The 11,077-nt window shown below is 35.2% G+C and overlaps 1 protein-coding gene across 1 annotated transcript; it reads left to right on the forward strand.

The window, feature by feature from the left end:
- Window positions 1–3,468: 3,468 nt before the first annotated feature.
- On the forward strand, window positions 3,469–7,732 carry LOC133722608 (polygalacturonase-like). The gene is made up of 9 exons (XM_062149482.1): window positions 3,469–3,795; window positions 3,939–4,067; window positions 4,587–4,754; window positions 5,093–5,113; window positions 5,218–5,425; window positions 6,112–6,193; window positions 6,940–7,048; window positions 7,163–7,279; window positions 7,377–7,732. Exons 1-9 carry the CDS (start codon window positions 3,469–3,471, stop codon window positions 7,605–7,607), a joined length of 1,392 nt encoding a protein of 463 aa, XP_062005466.1. The 3' UTR covers window positions 7,608–7,732.
- Window positions 7,733–11,077: the final 3,345 nt, after the last annotated feature.

Here is an 11,077-nt window from a genome sequence, read left to right on the forward strand (position 1 = left end):
CAAATAGAAATATGAGAAATATCTAGAGGTATATAGGAGATTTTCTTTAAAAAACAATTCTATGCATTTTTTTTTTAAATAGAAATTGATGTCATTGAATCAATAGCCGGCAACAACCAATAGTTAGAGTCAAGTTGCACTTAGGCCCAGTTTGGCTCCGCTGGTATTACGGATTATCAACTTTTTTATTAAGTTAAGTTGGTTGATGAGTTTGGTGAAGTAAGAAACTGCAGCTTATTTCTCAAGTTCACAACTTCTAATGCAGATTATAGAAGTTGGCTAAACCATGCTTTTAGAAGCAGCTGCTAATAGAAGCAGCAATTGAATTTTTTTAAATACCGAAAGAGTCCTCATATGCTCATAAGTTCCTCTATTCCCTCTATCTCGCCAAACCTCAACAAGTTAAGTTCACAGCTGATTATTCTAACAACACATCATAAGTCACTTTTTTTTATAATCACAGGTACACCAAACCCGACCTTACAACAAGATAGCCAACAAGCAAACTGAAAACCCTATTTTAAGCAAAACAGACTCTGTACAATTCTATGATGAGCTCGCTTTAATAAACGAATATATAAGCAAAGAAACTCCATGTCTTCTAGGGAAAAATCATCTTCTAACTCCCCGGCCATTAACCAAGCACGCAATTGTGGTGCCAACAGAAAGCCACTTCCTATCCAACAAATAGGAGCAATTCCTTACTCATAAGTCACTTGAAAGCTAATCTTGTTTTAGGTACTTACCAACTCCCATAGAAGCCATGAACTGAAACAATTGGACATGGACCATAAATTGGCCTAAAAAATCCAAGAAGGTCCAGTTCTTGGGCTAGGCCCACCCTTACCACTAAGTGATAAATGAGGGTGGCAAAACACCCTCCTTAACAGCCCAGAGAGCAGGCCTAACCAAACCAGCCTTGATGCCAAGCCCAAAATCCCATGCCCAAGTCCAATCTAACCTAGCAGGAGCCTAGATCCTCTTTTGCCACTCCTCCTTCACCACTGCCATCAATTCCCGCGGCTTTCTTGCCCACATCATCAGAACGTCCCAACGACATCGGATTCAGTACAACCGGCCGGAGAGGGCCAAACCCTGAGTCGCATCCTCAAAGCCGCCTCAAAAACTCGATCTACGTCTCAGAACCTGATCCTCAACCACCCAGATGACAGATCAAAGCAATTGGAACCAATCTGCCGCTGCTGCCGAACAACACCACTCGAGCAACCACCTGCACGACCAGTACGCACCTGAGCAACTATCGTCGTCAACCGCCGCAATCAGAGCTAACAATCAAAGATTGGATCGAACCCAAAAAAAAGGGTCATAGAGGCCTCCAATCCAGAAACCTCTCATTGCATCCCACGATCGATGCTGAAGCCCGCCCCACGCCACCACCGTGACTCGTTGCTCCACAGACGCCGCCTTACCTGAGGGTAGAGCATTGCCGCCAGTCGAAACCTAGGTTTCGAATCCAAGGTCGCTCCTTCATAGATTAAAACAATTCTATGCATTATATCAATCGAAAGACTTAAAATTGGGTAACATAAAAATAGATAACGCCATTTTGCTTAGATTAGTTTCATGTAGTACGTGATTTCGTAAAAGTTGAAACATTGACTAAGAACAAGGTTTCAAATATATGCTAGCAGATCAATATATCTGTCGATCTTTTTCTTTTTTAGACATGGGATATATCATACAGGGGTACGTAAAATCTTATCTTCCCCTATTCCAGTGATATTTTAGCAAAATTGTCAAGTATCACAGTGATATACCAGATATATATATATATGAAGATTTATCCTGACAAAATCAAGAAATATCTTCAAAGTTTGACAAAAATTGACGTGAAAATAAAAGCACAAAAAAAAATAAAAACCCCAAAATTTTATAGATTTGTGAGGAAGTTTGAATTTTGGATGAAATAATACCCCTAAATTGGTTCTGTTTAGTTATCCCTATTGAAAGTAATCTAAGCAAAATTCCCTTTATCTATTTTTATGTAACCCAACTTTAAGTCTTCCAATAAATGTAATGCATCAAATTAATTTTTAAAGAAAACTTCGATATATGAAGATTTTCTAATGAGGACAACTAAAATGAGGACTTCATGAAAACTTTTTTGTGAGACCCACTTTGATCACATTTCTGCAAATCAACTGTCAGATGTATAAATATTCATGTTTTGATCATTTATGCAATTTCTCAACTAAACTGAAAATCGTTAAGATATTCATAATCGTTATTTATCATTTATGAACATGAAAAGTTCAGGTTTGACAAATTTGATTAGTCCATTGATTAGATCTAGTTCGGTACCTTAACGATTAACAATTTGGAAGAAAATTTTCAGAAGTGATCAACTCATGCAAACATAAACATCTAATGATTGATTTGTGGTAATGTAATAAAAAGTAGGTCTCCCAAACTGTTGATTTTTTAGTCATCATGAAGTCTTCATTTTAATGATCCTCATTAGAAGCTCTCCCCTCCGATATATCTTCCAATATTTCTGATATCTCTATTTTCGGAAGTTCTAATATATCAGATTAGGCCGACATTTAAAAGGCTCATAAGATATTCTGCTATTCATATAATCAATTAAGACCTAGAAAAATCTAGAGAGAGAGAGTTTTGCACGCTAAAGGAAGTCTTACATATGAGTGATATGACATTGAGAGAATATTTCCTAAAATACATAACCAAAGGCAAGACTCGATCTATATATCCATAAAACTATTTGCCAAATGCACACGTACGCATACCTCTAACAGAGTTTGAGTTCAGTTCTTAAGTCTTAACTAGCGCGAATCCAGCATATATAATCTATGTGATTTCAGAATGAGCATACATCATGGATAATCGATCTCTTAGCTTCTGTATAGATTCTTATCTCAATGACCAGTGAAGTTAATATCGAGAACTCTCGTTGTCAACCGGCTCATAGAGTAAAAAATATTGATTGTGTCGGTCTCAATTTTTACTCATGACACTCTCTTGTGTATCTTTGTTCATAAATTCCGTCTCAGTACATAAATAACTTTCATCTTTAGCAGCTAGATTTCTTACGTGAATTGCGTAACATTTAGAAGTAGTCCCTAGGTTTTAAGCTTGAACCTATAGACTATAAAGTATACACCCTACATGTAGTCACGTAGTCTTATAAATCCATTGTAATTGGGGACGAATTACAATTGTAACTCAATCACAATTATTGCTACGTAGTATCTATCACTCCCCTGTAACCAGCTAAGCTAATTTTATTGGAAAACATAGAGATTTTTTTTTTCTTTTTTTTTTAAAGAAATAAGAAATTGATAGGGTACCAAAAAGTGATGAAAATTCATCAGCCCGTCAGTACAATGTAGACATTCTCCTCACAAATTGCATGCTTGTAGCTCCTATATCTCATATATATAAACATCCACATTGTATGCCTACTCTCTCATACAAAAGTAGAAAATGATGTCACTTAAAAAATTTCTTATCTCAATATTCTTCATCATCATCATCGTCAATATCATCTCTTCAATTTCATGTGACAGAAGTACTACTTTGCAAGAGAACACACTTGAGAATTTTGTTGATGAAGCATCAGGTACTGGATATGATTCCCAAGCGTATCCTTCATACTGGAGCATGATTGATGACAGCGACGACAACTTGGAGGACTTGATCGAGCAAAGTACTGATGATGTCCTAACTTTGAAGAGCTCCGATCAAGTGGCAGTTACCACAGTCAGTGTTAATGATTTTGGAGCTAAGGGTGATGGAGAAACTGATGACACAGAGGTAATATTCCTGTTTCTCTTAGGGTTTGTGGTGGTTTTGTCTCTTAAGTCGCTTGCTGATCAATACCCACAATTCGATCAATTGAAATAATATAGTTGTCATTTTTCAATATAAATATTAATCACATAAAAGAGTTTGTTCAGGCGTTTGTGAAGGCATGGAAGGTAGCTTGTTCGTCTAAGAATGCAGCTGTTTTGGTGGTGCCTCAGAAGATCTATTGGCTTAAACCAATTAGATTTTCCGGTCCTTGCTTATCTCAATTGATGGTGCAGGTGAGTTAATTGATAGATACTAGCTAGTAAATTCCTCACAGTTACAAGAAAATGGTGGGTTAACCTCCAGGATTTACTTTGACAAACTCATGAGAAATTCTTCAATCCATTGCATAATATTTGTGCAAGAATTTTTGGATAAGTTTCACTTCAATTATATTACAACTCCTGTTGTTAAAGTGATGATTAACAAAAGAAAAAAAAACCATCGCTAAGGTAAATATTTCCTTCAACTGATGGTTTAGGGCATGTGTTGTGTAATATGCTAAATTTATATGTCAAGAAGGAATTAATTAATTAATCTCTTTTTATAAATTTTGACCATAATATCAATTATCCTACTTAGCGAAATTATTTAAAATTTATATCAAAGTTTTAGGCCAGGCATATTTCGTTATTGCGATCTTTAGTTGACAAAATGAGTTCTTTGTATTGTTTATACATAAAAAGAAGGAAGCAGGCTAGCCGGTTGTAGGGTACGGTTCAAATGATATATTTTCGGTTTTGGAAAACTTTCAGATTGTTGGTACCTTAGAAGCGTCGGATGATCGATCTGACTTCCACCAAGATGGTAAACACTGGCTTATTTTTGATAGTGTTCGCAATTTACTGCTTGATGGTGGTGGAACCATCAATGGCAATGGCAAGCAATGGTGGCAGAACTCATGCAAAATCAATAAATCTAAGGTACATACGCAGAGAGATAGTTTAGCGTTGTAATATATACAGCAGTGTCGTTTTGCGATCGCTGCTTATCTAGATTTTTATTTAAAAATTTTATAAATTAATGTATGGTCTACATTCACAATCTGACAACACCACAATCTAAATTAAACATATTCTTTTATTTATTCATATAGATAGTCGAATACAATAATTCACATATATATGGTCCGAAAAACTATAATACATGTGTACGGTCCAAAACACAATAATTATAATTGATAATGCATGTCTCAAATAATTGTACTTGCTTTGATTTTCTATTGGACTTACTTAATGATATGTGTATTGATCATTTGCAGCCATGCAAGGATGCACCAACGGTATATATGTTCATCTGCCTGGAGCGCTGTTAAACCAAAGTTTGAGCTATTTGCGTGGTTTTAATTCTCACAGTAAATTTACATCTGAACCAATATGCTTGCAGGCACTTGCGTTCTATGAATGTAAGGATTTGATAGTGAAGAATCTCAAGATACAAGATGCTCAGCAAATTCATGTGTCTTTCCAGAAGTGCATGAACGTTCTAGCTTCCAATCTCTCAATAACTGCACCAGAGAAAAGCCCCAACACCGATGGAATTCATGTTACAGATACTCAAGACATACTCATCACAACCTCTATTATAGCCACTGGTAGGACTTATATAAACACACAAAAATTAGTAAATATATATAAATATATATATATATATATATATAAAATTAAAAATACGAATATAATATCTATATATGATGAATAACTAAATCATTTAAACATATTGTTGTCATACTTCTGTATTGTTCTCACATTGTACACACACGCATAATTTAAAAATAAATAAATTATATTATGCTCAAACTTTTTATCATTGAGTTCATTGTCTGAATAGTGAAGGTATATAATTACCTGCATGTATTAGGTCCTGTTTGGAATTGGTTCGCTTTAAAGAAATCAGCTTTTATCTAAAATTTTAGATTTTATTGTGTTTGGTAAATAAATAAAAAACAGTTTTAATTGAAAATTATAGATTACTTGCAGCAGATTTTAGAAGCAACCCAAAAGTTATTTTTAAAAGTTGCTTTCAATTAAAACACGTTCTAAACTTTATATACTGACAACACATTTAAAAGTATTATTTACCAAACACGAAACTATTTTAATTCACAGCTGATTATTCTCACAACACAACAACAATAGTTTTTATTTAAAAGTCACAGCAATCTCAAACTAGCTCTTAGACAATTTTGTACGTTTTTATTGTAGTAACTCTATTTCTAAATAAAGCAAATCAACTTATATATTGTCTTGAACACTAACATTATTGGATACAATTCTTTAGGTGATGATTGTATTTCAATTGTAAGTGGATCCGAAAAGGTGCAAGCAATGAACATAACCTGCGGACCAGGACATGGAATCAGGTTAACTTTGAATTTCGTAAAACTTTAATTAGTTCAATGCATACCATGCACGGCCAAATTTACCGACTTAAAATGTAACATATGAATCTGGCTAGCTAGGACTGTCAATGGGTCGTGTCGGGTTGGATTCGTGTCGGGTTAAGGTATTTGTTGTGTTGTATATACAAACTCAAACCCAACCCATTTAATAATCGTGTCAAAAATTTAAACCCAAACCCAACCTATTTATTAAACGGGTTACCCGTTTCCAACCCGCTTAACCCATTTAACAAATAGATCGTGTCGTGTTAGACAAAATGACACATTTAAGGGTTAACAATACGACCCATTTAACTAAAAAAAATGCATAAATTGATTAAATTCACTAAAATCTCCACAAGACTAAGAATATAAATAATTATATATATTCATAAATAATTAAATTCAATAATTATAAAGCAAAATATTTCAAATTGTCTAATCCTATAATCAAATACTCTCAACGTCAAAAATTTCAAGAAGAAATATAACATAATCGGGTTATACGGGTTCACTTCGTGTTGACGGGTTGACCCGTGGCCGACCCATTTATTAAATGGGTCATGGCGGGTTGATCCACGGCCGACCCGCTTTTTAATCGTGCTGGTTCAACCCGCTTTATTTCGTGCAGGTTTCGAGTCGTGTTATCAGGTCGTGTCGGAATTGTCAAAGCAACCGAGATCATGCATGCTGTTAATTTAGGCTCGATTTTTTCACTGTGACCTCAGTATCGGAAGCTTGGGATCTGGAAAATCAGAAGCTTATGTTTCTGATGTTGCTCTCGATGGAGCTAAACTAATTGGAACCACAAATGGAGTCAGGATCAAGACTTGGCAGGTAATAAAATTTATTACAATCAATATATATATAATTTGAACTTCAAGTTATAAGAAGATAACCTCATAAAAGTATGTATCAACTTTTCGAGTTTGGCTGTGGAATTTGTTGCAGGGAGGATCTGGTAGTGCAAACAACATCACATTTGAGAACATTGAAATGCTTGATGTTACCAACCCCATCATAATAGATCAATACTACTGTGACAGCAAGAAACCATGTAAAGAACAGGTAAACAAAATATAGTACTACTTCATAAGAACCAATTAATTTCGGTCATTTGATAGTTTCTTGGTTAACTAAAAGTGATATACATAACGAATCACAGAAATCGGCAGTTCAAGTGAAAAATGTATTGTACAAGAACATCAAAGGAACAAGTGCCTCAGACGTTCCTATTAAGTTTGATTGCAGCAAGAACTTTCCTTGTCAGGGTATTGTGTTGCAAGACATTAAACTTGAGCATGAAGGAGGGAAAACAGCTAAAGCATTATGCAACAATATTAATTTCACTAGCATAGGAGTTGTTTCCCCAAACTGTTCTCAAGCGAAACGATGAATGTGGACACAAAACTTCTTCACATTCGTTTCTCAGCACTGTAGTATATACAGAAGTACAGAACGTAATCTTCATAGTACTCCTTTGTCAATACTGTACCTATTTCCTACAGCAAGATGATTGTATGTGGCTTTAAAATTCATCAAACGTATATAGCACATGACGAAATAAAAGAAGAAAAATTCTTCAGCTATTGCTTAGATGTGATTGTAACAATAGGGGGCTTGTCATATATCATATATCTGTTCAAGCAACCGAGCTTTCAGCCTTAAAACTGGGCTCAAATTGGATATGGATGGTTTTCTTTACTCTCTGATGATCGTGGAATGTGATTGTCTAGAGGTGGTATCTGATAATTAATACCTACCTTACCTAACTAGGTTTTGCAACCGAGCTTTCAGCCTTAAAACTGGGCTTAAATCGGATATGGATGGTTCTTTACTCTGATCAACGTGGAATGTAATTGTCTAGAGGTGTTTCTAATATTAAAATAACTTTCAAAAACGAAAATGTGTCCTTCTATCTACTAACAAATTTTGTTCCTTCTCTACCCCCATAATCTTCTTCTCTCTCTCTCTGTTTATGCAGATATTAATTGTCCCGAATTTGATTGAGCCCCTTGATCTTTGATCACATCGACATAGCTAAACTTGATTAATGAGCAACTCCAACAGTTTCTCTATAATTTTTGTATTATAGAGAAGCAAAAATATGGAAAATTTTTTTTTCTCTAACTCCAATAGATTCCCTACTTTTCAGCAATCTTTAAAATGTTCATAATTCTTTCTTAAAATTTTAGAGATTGGTGTAAGTTTACAAAATTTTATTTTCTCTTTCCTCACTATCCTTAAAATGAGGATAGTTATAAGGAATTTGTTAGAGCAAAAGAGACTCAATTTTTTTCCTAACAAAAGAAAAATCAAAATATGAGGAAATTGTCGGATTTGCTCTTAGAACGTGATTTGAGCACCTTGATCTTCATGTACAATCGGGTCTGGAACAATTTTTCTTGTATCTTAGCAATCAAATCATAAATATAGATTGAATCCTACTTGCAAAAAACAACCTCCTGCGTCTAAATTGAGATAATCATGATGTTCATCCAAACAAACGTCCCCTTAATCTCCTTCTTTCCAAATCTTCCATCTAGATATGACCAAGAGACCACAAAAATATTACCCACCCAATATTGCGCCTAGGGGTGGGTTCGGTTCCGACCCAAAACCGAAAACCGACCCGAATTTGAAGTCGGTGCGGTTCGGTGCGGTTTCTTTATTTTCGGAAGGTGGCGCCGAAAACCGAACCGAACCGAACGGTTCGGGTCGGTTCGGCCCAGTTTCGGTTTTTTTTTTTTTTTTAATCAAATATACTTCATACTTCTTTAGTATTGTAGAAGTTTTTGTTTCTTCAAACCTGTAATAAAAATTTATCACCAAAATGTTTCGCAGTTTACTAATGCATGCTTTGTACTTCAATAGACAATAATCTATAATTCCATACTCCATATAATTCAATTCATATAATCTAATAGTCCATCAAGTTCTAGCATCAAGTCATCAACATGTGAAATGGTCAAAAAATATAGAGTCCAAAGTTTATAACAGTCCATAATTACATCAACGCTAAGTCACTAACCTCACAAATTAAAAATGTGTAAGTTCACTAAAATATTAAACATCTACATATGAAGGAGAGCAAATGAGCAATAGCATGATCTCAAGCTCGGAAAGATGAAGTCTTCGACTTTGGAGGTAACATTCCGGTCCGACTACTCCCCACTGCAGCTCCACATGGCATCTTAAACATCTCTACATTAACATAAGAGAATAATAAAAAGAACAACATTAGAATTAAAATACATACAATCATATATAACATAAATAGAAACTGCAGTAAGAAACAACAAAACAGAAACTGCAGTAAGAAACAAAAAACAGAAACTGCAATAAAAAAAAAAAAAAAAAACAGAAACTGCAAACAAAAACGAAATACAGGAAACTGCTTTCTTACAACAAAAAACAGAAACTGCAGTTTTTAAGTGCAAAACAGAAACTGCAAATATAAATAGAAAGCAGAAACAAAACAACTGAAGTTGTATAATTCATAGCAATTAAGTTTCATCTTTACCATACGCTTAGAAATAAACAAGGAAATAGGTAAAGGACTGGCAGTAACAAAACAACTCACCATGATGCAGTTCAGTCATAGCAAAACAACCTAAGTTGAAGTGTTGAACTAAAACACTATACAGGAAACAATGAAGATGAACAAACAAATATGAATTGCTAAGTTGAGAGAATTTACTGTGCATTTAGGACACACACACACACACTTGTGATAATATACAGAGGACTACCAGATTATCACAAGCAACAATGCAAGAATACCATATTTATAAAAAGAATATAGGGTTCAGTGACTCGTCAGCTCAATATTACATTCATATCGGATAATCTACCCATGCGTTAACTCAATAGTAGATTTGAATGTACAGTTAGGAATTACAAGGTTTATATATATACCTTGTGTTCATATACAGAGGAGTACCAGATTGTCACAAGTGTCAAGTAACAATGCCAAAATACCACGTTTATAAAAAGAAAATAGGGTTCAGTGACTCGCCACTCAATATTACATTCATATTGACAATATTACACTCAAACATGAAAATAGTGGACTGTAATTAGCAATTGCTTGGGTCTTTTTTTCTTTCTCTTTTTCACCTTAGTAAACTCAGTCTTTTACCTATCGATCAAAGCAATGAAAAGAAGAAAACCAAGCAACCCAAAATTGAAAATCTTGAAATTTAAGAACTGAAGAAGAAGCTCAAAAATGATACCTGAGATGATGAAGATGCCAATTTCTTCGGGGCTGAGGCCGAAATTGTACCACATGACTTCGATTTCTCCATTTGCCTCTTCATTTTCAGCAATCTCAAGTCTAGAACTACTCGGCCAAAACAAATGCAGAGTACCTGAAACCCATATCCCAAATTTGTCAAAGAACTACTCGGCCACCACAACTTCAATAAAAAAGAATCAAGAAACAAGAATCCATAAGAGACAGAGAGCAAGCTTCGGTTATCAAAGAGGTGTACCTGCAACTAAACTACTCAATTCCAAGCTTTGGTTCCGGCGAAGGTGCGCGGGAGACGACGACCAGCAAAACTATCCACACACATCAAAAAACCCAGATCGATGGGGTTTTGCTGAAGATGAAAATCAATCAGAGACTGAAGTGAAATTAGAGTTAGCTTAGAATTAGTAATATGCTTACCGGAGATCGAGAGAAAGGTGAGGCTTCGCGTCTTCGAAACTGAGTAGCGACGGCGGACTCAGCGACTGACTGACGAGATCGAGAGAAAGGTGAGGCTTCGCGTCTTCGAAACTGAGTAGCGACGGCGGACTCAGCGACTGACTGACGAGAGAGAGAGGCTGTAAGGCTGTAAGCTGTTAGCCTAACAGGGATCA

Source organism: Rosa rugosa, chromosome 7 (assembly GCF_958449725.1).
Source record: "Rosa rugosa chromosome 7, drRosRugo1.1, whole genome shotgun sequence".
NCBI lineage: Eukaryota > Viridiplantae > Streptophyta > Magnoliopsida > Rosales > Rosaceae > Rosa > Rosa rugosa.

Excerpts from the sequence above, each read along its gene's own strand:
- LOC133722608 (XM_062149482.1), top strand. The coding sequence starts at position 3,469 with ATGTCACTTAAAAAATTTCTTATCTCAATATTCTTCATCATCATCATC. Across the intron at positions 4,755-5,092 it reads GCAAAATCAATAAATCTAAG|CCATGCAAGGATGCACCAAC; the intron begins GTACATACGCAG and ends GATCATTTGCAG. Across the intron at positions 7,049-7,162 it reads TCAGGATCAAGACTTGGCAG|GGAGGATCTGGTAGTGCAAA; the intron begins GTAATAAAATTT and ends AATTTGTTGCAG.